The sequence below is a fragment of the Lampetra planeri genome, unplaced genomic scaffold (genome assembly GCF_965212315.1).
Source record: "Lampetra planeri unplaced genomic scaffold, kcLamPlan1.2.h2 scaffold_939, whole genome shotgun sequence".
In the NCBI taxonomy this organism is placed as follows: Eukaryota; Metazoa; Chordata; class Hyperoartia; order Petromyzontiformes; family Petromyzontidae; genus Lampetra; species Lampetra planeri.
In genome coordinates, this window is record NW_027615761.1 from 13660 (window position 1) to 29034 (window position 15375).

At 43.5% G+C, this 15375-nt stretch overlaps 1 protein-coding gene across 1 annotated transcript; it reads left to right on the forward strand.

Moving 5' to 3' along the window:
- The first annotated feature begins 3378 nt into the window (after positions 1-3378).
- On the forward strand, positions 3379-15076 carry APLN (apelin). The gene is given in 3 exon segments (XM_078624720.1): positions 3379-3445; positions 14909-15039; positions 15041-15076. Coding segments are annotated over 3 exon segments (234 nt in total).
- Positions 15077-15375: the final 299 nt, after the last annotated feature.

Here is a 15375-nt window from a genome sequence, read left to right on the forward strand (position 1 = left end):
TTGTCAGCAAATGCATTTTGGGGGCATCACAAGCTTTTAACACTATTTCTGTGACTGCTGAGAGCCCTACTCACACTACCCTATTCAATGGGGTTACACTGAGGCAACCCAACAACAGGCAGAAAATTGCAGGAGAATTTAGCAAGTCCAGAACACGTGTCAGATGGATCCACAGAGCTGCTGATATTGTCACGATTTAAAGGCAGATAGATTAATCCACTGAGCCTCTGATTCTTGACATTTCATGATATGAAGTGCAGGCCGCCTGAGGGCAGGATCGAGGTTTTACCATCACATGACTCTCCTCTATTCAAGAAAACTAATTTTGAAAAAATCTAATGAAAATGTCACACTTTCTTTTTCCATTGCGAAGCTCTGAAGTGAAGCTAATTAGCAGCCAAAGCCCGATCTTTGTGCATCCTCCCAGACTGTGGCTCTTATCTTGAAGGGGTTTTGATTTGTTTCTCAATTTAATAAAGGTGCACTGTATCTGACGGATGCTGTGGAAATGGAAGCGGAAGTGTGGAGTTCACTTTTGCACAACAAAAACAACATGAACAGTCAGCCACTGTTCATTTAATCATCAAAACAACAATACAGACAAACATCCGCACACCTCATTAGCAATTCAGAAATCAGGAGCTTTATATAGAAGCGGATAATAAACAGGAAACATATTTGTGAATACAGTGAATAATGCAGCAAATGCTCCACCTGTTGACATTCCTGGCTGATATTTAAAAAGAAAATGTCCCTCTGAGGAAATGCAAAGATACCTTTTCCATCATCTGTGTCACACTTATCTGAGGAATGCTTGTCTGTTATTCAGAAAAGGAATCAGGAAAAGTCGTCATCGATGACCAAATGCAGACACACAGCATTCCTTCACAAGAGCTTCCTGTAAACAGCCAAGTGTTTCCTGTGTTGCGGCAGATGTGGCTGTATTGCCGCCCTCTGACTGCTGCCTGTGTCACGTTGCCAGGTCTCGCTCTGGATCGCTGGATGTAAACGGAAATCCTCCAGTGGCTTACACTCACGTCACGGCCCCACAGTCTGCTGATGCACTTGGAGGAAACACCATCTGTTACATTTTCATTAGAGGCTTTGCTTCAAGCTAAGACAATTAAAGCTAATAGAGTGCAAATGTTTGAGCTTGCAAATGCCACGTTTACAATGTCCCACCTATTTTTATCAATATCCATCATTTTAATGGCTACCACATCCCCAGTCATAAATAATCATGGGGAGCCCTTGGATATATTTCAGTTTTGATACCCTGCTAAAGCGCATTCACTGTTCATTTGAAATAACTGACACATTCCTGAAGGTTGGATTCGACTGAATTAGAAATGACTCCTAACGATAAGTGGGGCCGCCAATGGCACTATAATCCCCACTATTTCTCATTATGCTAAATTGGAACGAATTGCTGGGTTTTCTTTCACTGATCACTGAGCACCTCTGAGAATGCTGTGAACAGAGTCTTTTCCAGTCAGTTGGGTGAATTATCTTTCAGCTAAAAAAAGGACAGGCTCGGATAAGCATCTTTAGCCCCCCGGCTTGGCCACCCTGAGGTGAGAGGATTGCTTCACATGAAGTGAAGGTTTCAAGTACTGCATGTAAAAATGGAAGGTGCTCTTGTTGTTGGAGCTCAAGAGGGTGGCACCGACATGTTGCCCTCTGGGACCCGGGGCCTTAGGGAGATAAAGGCAGGGCTGTGTGAAGCAGTGGCTGTGGAGCAGAGGGTCACAGGGCCCCTTTTCTCAGGTCTGCACTACTAAAGTGACTGTTTAGTGACAACACATAGAAAAGAGGTTGTGTGGAAGCCATGGTGAGGGGGTTAGTGTCTGGAGGTTTTGACCAAAGGCGGTCCATCCATCATGTGTCACCAAAATGCCTTTGGGGATTTGAATCTACAGCCCCAAAGTGAAGTGACGCCATTAGCTCACCAAAAAACGGATTCAAGATTATTGACTTGAAATGTTAGCCTGTTTTCTCAGTTCACGTGCATTTCACCATTCTGGCTGTTACGTAGGTTATGGGAAGATTAGCAGACTGTTCTGAGGTGTAACTGGGTGGTGCTCAGAACAATGTTTTTACACAACCTTTATGCCTTGTTAAACAAAAACTATGATTTTCTTGAAGCAGAAACTTGTCGCCTTGATGTTGTTCAATGGTGAAACGCGATAAGAAAACTTATAGTTCTCACAATTCAGAGCAAGAAATGCAACCTTTCCTGTTTATTGTCTGATAAACACATGAAAAAAGAACACAAGTTTATAGCCATGTAGGGTGGTGGTCTGCTTGCGGCTTTTGTTCACGGAAAGAATATAATCAATGTAACAAAATAAAACAAATGACTTTAGGGGCTGTGAAACAAATAGCGCGAGAGATGGGATCCGACAGAGCCTGATAAGTTTTTTCCTGTGGTTACTCCCACTGTCACCGACGCGCACTTCAAACGCTGTGGATGATTTAAGCCATACCTTCAGCTAGACAAGGCTACGAGCACGGTGGAAGAATAGTGTGAGGAAGAAAGGTCCATTCAGCTGGCGCAGATACAAAAGCAGGAAAGCATGAACCTCTTCTCACACCTTCCCTTCTTTCATCCACTTCCCCTCATAAGCTGGTATTTTGATTCCTGGATTCCTGGCAAGCTGCCCTGTTTGCAATTCAAAGACTTGTCAACAACAGCGTCTGTTGAGGTATTATCATAAACCTGCATGCACCCCCTACCCTTTACCTCCCAACTCACCCTTCTCCCCCCCTCCCTTTGCCATTTCCCAGCCCTCTCCTCAGTTGTGCACACAGCATGTGTGCATGTTGTTGGAAAGGAAGGGGCGGGTGATGATGAGGTAGGGGGGCTTTTCCGTGACCCACAGAGTCACAGATACATATGCCACATGACCACCTAGTCTCTTTATCCCAGGCACACAGGACTTAAACACAGACACACATGCCGACAGACGGATCTGACTTCCAGCACACTCACAGCTCCACTGAACTTGTCTCCTGCTGCTGATTCTCTGACAGACAACCGAAGACACACACACACACACACCTCCGTGGGAGAGCTCAGATAAAGACGTGCCTTTAGTCTTGGAGTGGCGCTGTCACACGCTGATATACAAATACGCATTTAGACAAATACACAGGCACAGTCAGGGAGTCGCCACGCACATTCCCACAAATTGACACACTCACTTCTTACACACACATAAACAGGAGAGCTCTCTCTTTCTTTCTCGCTCAGCTGCTCTCTCTCCCTCCTCTCCCTTTCTCTCTCTCTCTCTCTCCCTCTCATCCACACACACACACACACGCACCTCTACAGTATATCAGCGAGTGACTAGCGGAGAGCCAGAGGGGAGTGCAGAAATGAATGTGAAGATCCTGACGCTGGTGATTGTGCTCTTGGTGTCTCTGCTGCGTTCTGCCAGTGCTGGTAAGTACAGGAGCGGCCAGCCTTGTCGCTGGTCGCCTCTTTATGTTTTCTCTCCTGTTTGCACAGAGCTCATGAAGGCAGCTGTAGTTGATCAGTTACCCAGCATGGTTAGCCTTGTGTGGGCTCTAAAAAGCAGGAATATCAGCACCTGGCTGTGTACAGTACTGCACTGCAGTGGTTATACTGTCTGCTATTGTACTGCCGTGGGTTTTTATTGTAAACTTGAATATATCTCTAGCTCAGGTGCATCATTTTCCTCCCTTTCTAGCCTTGATAGAAGTGAAGACTTTGACTTAGAGATGAAATATGAAGAGGTATTTATTGATGGGCATTTGTGTGTGTGTGTGTGTGTGTGTGCAGAGCTGTTTTCAAATAGAATGGATGTATGGCTGATTGTTATGGCTGTTATGAAATGTGCAATCAGCATGGCACATGCTCTGTAAGGTGGCAATGCAAATGGAATTGATCTGATTAATTTATGGCTTAATACACCCCACCTGACCTGAGTGCCATATGATTATTACATGGCTTTGATTGTGCAGCAGGGCAGCACAACACCTATATTCGCCTGCAATGCCCCCTGTGGTGATGATAATGAGGACTGATATTTTTGTTGTCATCAATGAGGGGTACTCAGATCCCAGATGCATACTCCCAAACCCTTGAGGGTGTCAGTTTTCATGCCTTGTCACAGTAAATTTCCAAAGTGCTGCTGTGCCTCTGGAGCCATTGTTGGACTAGATATGAATTATGGATCTACAATGTGCAATATTTGTCATAAAAATATTTAGCAGGGACTTATCGGCAAAGGGCGTTTTCTCTCTGATGTCTTAAAGCAGTAACCAGGTTATAAGACATGTGGCTGTGGGTTTAGTTTGGAGACTGACTGCCAGTCTGCAGATGTGATGCAGGTAACACTATGGTGTGAAAAAACAATAGTTGGCCTGTGTAAATGTCTGGACCATTCTTGGGATTATCACCTACCTACAAAACTACACTTGCTTGGAAGACACACACTCCTTGTTGTTTATGTGAGTTACAGAACCAACTGTGTGTTGTCAGATATGAGCCATTCAATATAATGTTGACAAAAATGATGATATGCCATTATAAACCGTCCATAGTGACGCTGTAGGCCTAAAACTATAGGATGATGTGATGGGTATATGTTGCAAGTGCTGTACAGACTGTGGCTGTGGAGACTTCATGCTGGGAAGATGCTGTCCACTATATGTATCGATCCACGGCCACAGCAGTTCCCATGCTTGGCCGCACATTCAGCGGCATGCTATTTTTGTCTGAGGCTCTCAGCACATGAGTAAATGGGAACCAATTATCTAGCATCATGGTCAGTGTCGTTTTTTCACGCCCTGCGTGTGGCTAAGCATGTTCCACGCCTGAGAGCACACCGTGCTACACCAGTGATAGGGAAAACAAGGCTCCTCTGCCTTGGGCTTTCATGGGAGCTTATCCCTCTCAACGCTGTTCAAGTCATGCCGCTTATGTGATTCTCTGTTCTCTTCTGTCTGCTACTGTAGTATTAGAGCTCCATTGATGGTGTGTGCGTGTGTGTGTGTTGGGGGAGTGGGGGCGGGGGGGGGGGGGGGTAGGGGGGGGGGGGGGCTGAGAACGAGGAAGAGATGCAATTGTTTTGCAGCAATGATGGGTGTGGGGAGGGATGCTAGCTGGTGTGTGTCTGCTTAGCCTGTGCTACAGTATGCGCTGTCGCGGGAAGGTGTCGGAAGAAGCTCTGCATGTAGGCAGTGGGTGTGAAGCCTTTCATCTTAAGACAAATGCTTTTCCAGTTCAGTGGGCTCTCTCTGTGTCTCAGGCATCTGCGAGTGTACATGTATGTCTGAGAGACAAGTGAGACAGCATGTGTACTTGTCGGATGAAATTAAAGGGCTGAATCTGAATGATATACTGTAAGGTGCGCTCTTGATTATGTGCATGGATATACTGTATGTACTGTAAGCATATACGTAAGTGCAACAGGCAATTCAGTGCAGCTTCAGTGTTCATTGATTAGGCAAAAACAAGTATGGCTTTTATGATATTAGATCCTTAAGCAGCATATTATCACCCATCCTTGAAAAGTACTCTTACTCAAGAGTGGGCTCCAGCTTTAGACATGTGGTATCGATAATTCATCACAATGATGATCACTCTTTCTCCCTGTGTGACTTGTACGACTCATACATAAACATTCTTTAGTCGGTCACAACCTGCAAAGGAATCAAAGGATCCGTTTTTTACACCTTGACAATCCTCACCTGGTGACGCTTCGGACAAACACAATGGCAGCTGTATCAATCACACATATGTTTACCCTCACAAATGCAGACTGTAGGCTGTAGAGGCTGTAGATGTGCTACCTGGGTTGCACAGGTGAGGCAGTTGCAAGCAGGAGTGGGGCACGCTGCCTAGATCAGAGCTATTATCTGGCAGAGAAATCAACTACTTGGGAGCGGGTGATTTCATGGGAGCTGTCAGCAGTGCTATTATTCCGTATTAAACTTTGATGTATTGTTGGGGCTGGCAGCTCTATGGCACCAGCAGGCATACACGGTGTACTCTAGCTCATTCAGATGCTCAACCAAGTGTTACGGGTCAAAGTACAGCAAAAAAGAAGAAGGCTAAAGCACATGCAGCCGCTCATTAAGGCACCTAGGGGCATAAAACCCTGCCTTTCTAAGTCTGATTATTTTGTTAAACAACATCTATAGCTTGAAACCAACCATAACCAGGAAGCTTTACATTATTATCCTGGGTTTTTTCAGCACAAAGAAGGTGTTTTTGCCTGTGGACGTGATTATGGTGGCCATAGAGACAACAAAAGCTGCTAAACTTTTCCAGATGTCTAGGCATAACATAATAATGGTGGACAAACAGTTGTGTCAAAGGGGAGCAGTGGAATGGTATATTACAGGATTATGGACAATCCCTGAGCCTTTTTTTTCTGGGGGACGGGAGCTTTTGAGCACCAGCTGGGTTTATGTCACACAGCACATATACAAACACACCAGCTTAGGTGAAATGAATTTCCAGAAACTGTTTTTTTATCTGATTGCAGCAAACAACAACAAACAGCAGCAGCCAGAAGCATTGACGTCATACACACACACACACACACACACACACACACACACACTGCTTTAGGTTCTAGGTTAGACATTCAGTTGTGATGGTCAACGTTAAGCTAATGGGCTGTGGAATGCCTTTCATCAATGACATTCACCTGAAAGTAAAAGCTAGTCTTTAACTTATCCGGTCCAGTGCTTCAGTCTCCACTACAGTGTCAAAAGCAACAGGTACGGTGGGTTGCCAGATGTCTGAATTTAGTAAAACAAGGCCACACACGAGACAAGTACAAATGACTCCAGCCGGTGTGATTAGAAATGAATGTATATGTAAAGTACTTGTTATCTCCCTGTGGATTTGCAGTCGGTGGGTTTCACTAGCACTAACTTTGGAATAGGGATTGACGTCAGTAAATATCAGTATCATTTTGTTATTTTCACTCTGAACATTGCAAAGGTGGTTCATGGCAATATTTTAATGTGATATCAGATACAACGCAGCTGTTGTGTCAAGTGATTGCAGGCCTTTTGTTCATAATGTGTGACAAAACAGTTGTAGCCTGCAATGAGCTATTTCTTTTTTAGTGAGATAAACCTCACATCTGTATCGTATCGGCCGGCATGAGTTTGGTAAATGGCAGTCACAATTGCTCTGGTGTGTGTGGGAGTTGAGGAAGAGATTTAGAGAAAAATCATAACTCATTTGGTAGGGATATAAGGGTAACCTTTGGGCTAACACTCCCTGGAGAGCTCAGCTGTTGAAGACTTTGGCATATGTGAGAGCTGTGCTGCTGTAATGTAATTCAGAACCCTTTGAATGAATAAATCTACTCACTTAGATCTTCCCTTGAGACCAAATGCAGTGAAGGAAAAAGGGCAAGAGGGAGTAAAAAGGGCTGATGGTTGGGAAAATAAAAGGACAGACAGGAAGTGGGGCTATCAGTGAGTTTAGAGGTTGTGTCTTTATGGTAAAAGAACTCAAATCATGTCTAAAATTACTTCCACTCTACAATCGTGTCTGTTGTTAATTATTTCATATGTATGTATGGAAATGACACAGCTCAGTCCTAATTATTGTAAATTACTTGTAAATTAAGACTCCATCACATTCATAGTGTGTTTTGTTGAGTCCAGGCCCCCTAAGAGTTGTGAGGGCATAACCTGGAGGTTTGGGCACGAGGTTGTGGGATGGGGGTTGTTGCGGTCTTGTGTTAACCAGACCTCATGTGATCACCAGACCCTGTTCTAAGGCCCAGGGTGCTCCTTACAACTTAATTAGAGCCAGATATTTGGAAAAAAAGGCTGTTTTCCACCAGTATATTAAAGTGATTTATGACTGTGCTTTTCAGCATTATGTGCTACATTTATACCAGTTGTCCAGATCGGATTGCTGATCAAGATCTGAGTGGACATTTTTATTAACAGTCTGCCAGACCACAGAATAAATATTGTGGTCTTTAAGAACACAGGTGCTTTAATTACTTTCATGCTCAATTTGTAGAAACCTAGAAAGGGAAAATATGTCCTCAGCATATTGCTTTAGAGATTATTTTTGTGGATGAAGTTTATGTTTGAGTGGCTGAAAAGCTTTAGGGAGATAAAAAGATAATAGTTACACCAGAGAATCAAATAAATCTGGTTGAAGGCATCTACGCTGTTTATGTCAAACTTCTACAGGCACTATCATGGATCAGTGAAATTTCATATATGTCTAAAAGCGCTCCACAGCTGGCCGTTGTTATGCTGTTCTGAGTCAAAGATGGGATTTCATTGAAATGAATATGGCAGTGTGGATAGCATCCATGAATGGTATAGAAGGATTTTAGTGATGCCCCCACTGGGACATGCTTTAACTCAGAGCCGTAGGCGACAGGATGTGCATGTTTCCCTTGTTCTCAGACAATTATAAGCTATTGTGGTACATCTCAAGTGGCTTCCAACTGTCATGTACCCAATTTTCTCTGTTTAAGTTCATTCATTTTTGAACTCATGCAATATTCATGACAATCATTCTGTCTTGATCGCAAATGTTGTTTTTGCTTGGAGACTCTTTAACACGCAAGGGTTCAATTCTGGAAAATCAAATGAGCTGCCACGGACTAAAAGTGCAGAAAGACACCTCCACAGGCTGTCCCTGGATCAGCGTGGGCAGTGGTCAACTCAAACTTTGGGGCCCTCCCTTTTGAAAATGAATAACAGTGACAGTGACTGAGGTTGATGAAATAAAATAAATAAAATAACAATAAAACAATTGCAAACATGCTTTCAATAATCATTTAGATTATGGCATATATTACAATCAATATCTTTGAGTGTCTCAGCCATGATTTTAAATTCTTTCCTTTGGTGGACCAGTCTGATGCAATGTTTTTTTCCTTTTAATAGTGTGTTAATGCCATGGGGAGAGGCAATGTTCCCCCCAGGCATTAAGCACAGTGACGGTGCCCCTCCTCCCCCCTCCTTTCTGTTTCTCCCACATTTCAAATGGGAGAAGACACGCAGGTTCACAGCATGGGGGGAGTGATGACACACGCAAGGGAGGGGGCTGTGTTTCACATCTGATTAGCGCCCATGGTAACGGCTGGTCGGAGAATCCTTGTGCCCTTGACATGCAACCTCTGGAGATTTGGGGCAATGGTTGGCAGGCTCACCTACCTTCTCTTCTCACCCTGCGCACACATTCAGCTTGCTGCTTTCAGCAGAAACAGCAACACCAGCATCTCCTCTGTGCCTGCCCTTCGACATTTCTACAGTTGTAGCGGAAAGTTTTGCAGAGAGCTGCCCCCTTGTTTGTTTGCCTCTTTGGCTGCTTGTGTTCAGAAACTTTCAACCTGCAGTAACCTTGTAGCCACAAATTCACCCCTCCAACTAGAGAGGGACTGTGAATAAACCAACAGGCAGTCAAGTGGTGCGGGGAGTTAGCGGCTTCATTAGCTGTCTCAATGCAGCTGCCGGCCCTTTGAACTCACAGCGCTCTGATCATAGCAGCGTATGTAGTCTCACACCTCATCATTTCATACACGCTCTAATTCAGGAGCATATAGTGCCACACTTCACAGCAGGCTGACTGACTCAAAGGTACGGCTGCAGAAAGGCAGTAACTTGCGGGCTGCTTGTTTTTAATTTGCTCTGGACCCTCCATGAGAGTGGGGGTTGCCATCAGGTGGGACAAGGGGGTTTCGTTTAAAAGCAGCTGTAATGGGATGATTTTTTTTTTTCATGCACTTCTCCTTTCCTCTGAGTTTTTAGAGACAAAGCCTGCCTTCAGCTCAGCCACAAGCCTAGCATTATCACAGCACAACAATGCTGCATATCAAACAGTTCCTGACAGATACAGGACTCAAACAAACCCCTCCTGAGATCAGAAGGAGGTTAAAACACCACAGACACTGTCGGAGAGGGCTGATCATGAATTCAGACTGTGTGCTATGAAATCTGTAAAATTAGAACCCAGTCGGATTTCAGCTGACAATGTCATTCTTTTGCTCCAAAGCGAGCTCATTTCATGGTGGCATGCCATGGTAACACAGTCTGGACTGTCGGCATGCAATCGGTACCAGTTTCTGCCAAGGCCCAGAATCACTGGTAGGCAAGTGATAAGCCACATTTCTGACACTAAACGTTGGACTGCAAAAGCTGAGCAACAAGGGACTGCCTCCTTGGTTAGGCACCCTTCCATATGTGCAGGATGAATGTGTGGTGACAATATCAGAGAGCGAACAAATTCCCAGAATGATGCCGTAACAGCAATGGAGCTTATTTTAGGTTATAAGGATGTTCAGACTGTTCTGGCACAATTGACACGAAAACGCGAAATAATCCTCATCCTCTAATGTGCTTATGTATTGGTAAGCATCTCTGCCAGTGACATGACTCTGTCTGGCTGTGGGGGTTAGTCTGTGATAATGGCATGCTACACAGGGATTTCATTAGCTGAAGCTACTCCTCTCTCTCCTTTTAGTGAATGAAGGAGGGAGGCACGATAGAGACAGCGGGCCTGCTTTTCAATGTCATGATAATAACCATGACTTCACACACCAGGGTATTTATGCTTCCTCTCTGCAGCTTACACAAATATTTTTTGTTACTCTCATAATAAGCTACACACGTATCACATATACGCATACAATAATGAGTTGAAGTTGGGGGTTTTTTGTATTACACTTTGCATGTCAAAGACTGTGACTCACGTTTGTGTGATTGATATTATTTCGGAATAACTCAATGTGTTACTAAGATGTGAGATGATTGCAAGAAGTTCCTGATTTGGTCAGATCATACCATGTACGATAACATTTACCTGCCTAGCTTATGTAGTAAAATCACTTGATCTTTCATGATGTTTTCATGTTAAACAAAGAAAATGGCTGTACACAGCATGAACTCCCATCCCCATTCTACCAGCTGTTTGTTTACACATCTGTATAAACTGCAGAGAGGGCGCGTTGTGGCGCAGAGGTGTCACGATAGGTGATGTAGTAAGAGTAAAAGAAAACAGCAGAGGAGATTAAATGCTTTTGAGAGGGTCAGCGAAAAGGATCAATGAGTTTTGCAATACACCGGATTCATAATAATTGTGACAATGAGGCAAGAACTGGACAAGTAAACAAACACATTAACATTCAGGGGGATGGTAAATCAATTTGCAGTGACACAGAGGAAATTAAACATTGTGTGTATTTGTTTGAGGCAACATGTTCAAAGTCATGAACACAGCCGTCAGCGCACTTGTAGCTGCTCATGTTAATCTTTTATGTCTTAGTAGCATTCATTCATGTAGACATTTGCTGTGTGTTTTGGCAATACACAAATCAGCTTTACAACTATTAATAAGCAGTTCTTGCCTAATGTTTTGTGTGTGTGTGTGTGTGTGTGTGTGTGTGTGTGTGTGTGTGTGTGTGTGTTCCTGCATTTTCCACTTGCCCACCATGAGGACAGTTGATGAACTAGGCATTTAAAGCAAAGGATTAGACTGACAAATGTTGGAGGACATTGGAGGATCCACTGATGGACTGCTGCAGAATCAACAGCTTCCTTTCGAAGGGGCCGTTAATGAGACAGAGATTCAGCCATTTGAAAAAAAGACAACATAACAGATATCACATTAGGAAGTGGAAGTGAAACTAGGGCGGGGGTAATTAGGGAGCAGACAAACAGCCGTTCATCATTAGTCTGGAGTGTGGCCGATTTGAATGACTAAGGCTACCTTTCCCTTATTTTTGTCCTCATTTTTTAGAAACCAACAGCAGTGCAAACAATAATGAAGTCAAAACATTTGAAGTCAAGACATTTTTGAAATCCCTCTTTTATTAAAGTCTAATTAGGGATTATCAACTGGGGAAAGACGTGGTCAGATTTGGCCAATAGAGGGAAAAAAAACAGGGGTCCAAGGTCATCTGGAATAGTGATAAGAGGCTTATTGTTGGGAGACGTAAGTTATCCTGCCATTTTATTATTTTACCAGCAGAGCGTAAACATGAGGATCATTCATGTGAAAAGATCAAACAAGATGCAAAGACTGCATCGAATTTAAGAGCAATAACATGACTGAGATACCTTTGTTTACGCAGATGAAAATAAGTATAATGAAAATGAAGGACCTGCTACGGCAGCCGTCTTATCACATTCATGTGCATTACCCTACACATGAATGACAGTATAAAGCTAACTGTTGCTGTGTGTCACACACTTTCCTTCCAAGAGTTAATACTGCCACTGTTATCACTGGGGCCTAGTTTATTTTTAGCAGCTTTCATTACACTTTTCTATCCTGTCGCCAGATTGGATTGATTGAGATTCGCCAGGAGAATCACAAGATGTTCTCCCTTCAAACCTCTGTGCCGACGAGCTGACAGCTCGCAATGGCAGGAGACATCTAGAGATCTTGTCTCATTATGGACCTAGGTTATGACAGTCTGAGCCATCCGGAGAGGAACAGCAGATGAGCTGTGTACAATGACCTTCCCATATTGCATGGCAATGCAATGTGGGAATGTGAATACACGGCAATTGGATAGAGCTCCTGTGTTTTGCAGCAGCCACTGCATGGATAGGTCTCATGTAAAATGATATATTTTACGTCGCAGCATGAGGAAGATGTCTGGGGAGATGTGCCTTATCATTTCTGTTATAAACCATCAATTACACATACTGCATGTTGCAGTTCCGGTGGAGAGATGATAAAGTTACAAGATATTCATGCTTCTCTTTCCAGTTTGTCATTGCTCACATGACACATATAATTTTATTTGTCATGGTCTTTGAGGACAACTTGACCAAAAGCATGTCATGCTCTGGCACCCTACCAATGAACATTAGCAAGAAAATGTGAGAGAAACTAGTTTGTTTCAAGCAAAACTGCGCCTTCATAGACCAAGACTCTAGTGAGGGTCAGTCCATATTACGCCTGCTAGCCTTAAAGGCTACTCAAACACAAAGTGTATTAACACTGAACCCCCTGGATTTGAAAGAAATGAGCTGAATACCTCCAGAATGTATAAATGCACCTCATTCACACAGTATCTGGAACAATAACAAAAGGATAATGTGCAGATTACTACTTCCAGGGGCAAAGATGGGCTTTAGATGCGGAAATATGCAACAGAGACTTTCACTGTGGTATGAATTACTCCACTGTTCACACACAAATATTGTGTGTAATGTGCTTGTGGAAGAAGATTAGTGTACAAATGGAACTTGAGATGTCTGGCGTATTTGGGCTATATATTGAAACATTCAACAGGCTGTCTAGCCTGTTAAATGTTTTCAATATATAGCATGCAGTTCACTGTTGTTAGAGCTCAAAAGCATTTTCCTCCGCCCGTAATTAAGTTGTCCTTTTGAAATTTCCTTCAATGTGCCACAGCTGAAGGTTATTCGTTAAGAAAGGCATGCAGAGGGACATCGTCTGCTTCGATGGATTCTGCTCTTGAGAAAAGTTGCTCTCCATTCAGACAAGGGATATTGGCAGTTTCAGAATCTCTAGTGCTTTTGTGAAGCTCTCAGAGACAATTCTGAAGGCTTTAATCAGTTGACGATCGTAGGGTCACAGCTGCTCCTTGTTCATATCATCACCACTGAAATCAATAGTTGGACATAAAGTAAATGCCACCTATCATGAAGTATTATGTAAGCTGCTCAGATTCAGTCTTCAGTAAACTTGCCGTTTTTCTACTTCTGCAGTCAGCTGGAGGACCTATCTTTACTCTAGTAAACTATGGTCAAGTGTCATTCTGTTGGGAGCTCTAAAAATGGTGCCAGTGAACACTGGAATGTCACAACCCCCTGTCAATGATGGCAATCAGCTTCTTGAGACTCACACTTTTCGAAGATTCCAAAATGGATAAAGGACAAAGAAAATGATATAAATGTAGAAAAGACACAAAGGGTATTCTGAAAACTGCAAGAAGTCTGACATAAGGAATATTACCTGTGTCAGGAAAACAGAGGCTCTCCTGAGAGCGATAAAAACAACCCAGATGGAGAAATACATTTCACAATGCATGTTTTACAGGTCATGATGGTATATCATTCATTGCTACATTTATTGTCTCTTGTAAATCCAAGCTAATAAAACCAATAAAATCAAAAAATGCATCAGTATCCAAAGATTGCTACAAAACAGATATGCCCAATACACAATTCTGATCTTTTACCCAAACTTCACGGGATGTGAAAGATCACCTACAGTGAGTATCCCTTACACGTAAAGTTATGCTCTGGATCTCCAAGAGGAGGTCTCTTAGTTTGTGGTGGGTTAAAAGGTTACTGCGACACTGGAGGTGCACCTAACCATATTAAAACAGGGGCTTAAGGGGATTGGGCCACACTTACGAGAAGATGACTGAAACATCTGGGATCACTCTCAAACACGCACATGTTCACACACACCTCAGACATTCACACTGCTATTAGGCACATCTCTAATCTTGGACCAAACGGTGCAGTGGGATGCACCTCTGCTGTGTGGTGTTTATAATCTGCAGGGAGAGTGACAAAGAACATAAGACACAAGGGCTAGGGTTTTCAGCTCAGCTATCTGTGTGTATCTGCTATGACTTGATTTCCACAGTGGCAACGCTGGGTGGCCTCGAAGCGGCCCACACACACACACACACACACACACACAACACACACACACACACACACACACACACACACACACACACACACGTACTTATCCCCATGTGTCTGCCGTTTCCTCATCTAATACTTCTGCAACCCCTCTTTGGATTCCTTGCTGCACAATTTCAGATGAACTGATGAACTTGATAATCAAAATTTCATACTTCACCTGACAGAAACAGACTGTGAAACAGACTTTTTTTGCTGAATAAGCCATTATTGCTTATCTAATGGTTTCTTATGTTTATACATCTGACAGGTCCAATGGCCTCCACGGAGCATGGCAGAGAGCTGGAAGAGGCGGCCACCGTGAGAAAGCTGGTCCAGCAAAACCCCGTAAGGGCCGGCCAGACCCACAGACCAGCCGGCGGGAAGAGGAGACGCCCACGGCCCCCGTCTTTCCCACAAGGGGCCCATGCCATTCTAGAGCAAGGTAAGTTTGTAGCAATCGGGGTGTAAACAGATGCTCATCGGGATTTGTTGGCAGAGCTGGTTCATCTAACCTGTAATAAAACAGTCAGTGTCCCACAAGCTTCAGGCTTTGAATGGTGTGTGTATTTCTGCTGTTTTCTCACCATGTATTTCTCCACAGAATATGAGCAAAAAGCACTTCCCCACACATGAAATCATTCACGCTAACTAGTGAGGAAATACAACTCAGATGAAGTCCTAAGAGGAATGTTGTTTAGTCCTGAAATACTCTGTTGGCAGAAGATTTCACTGACA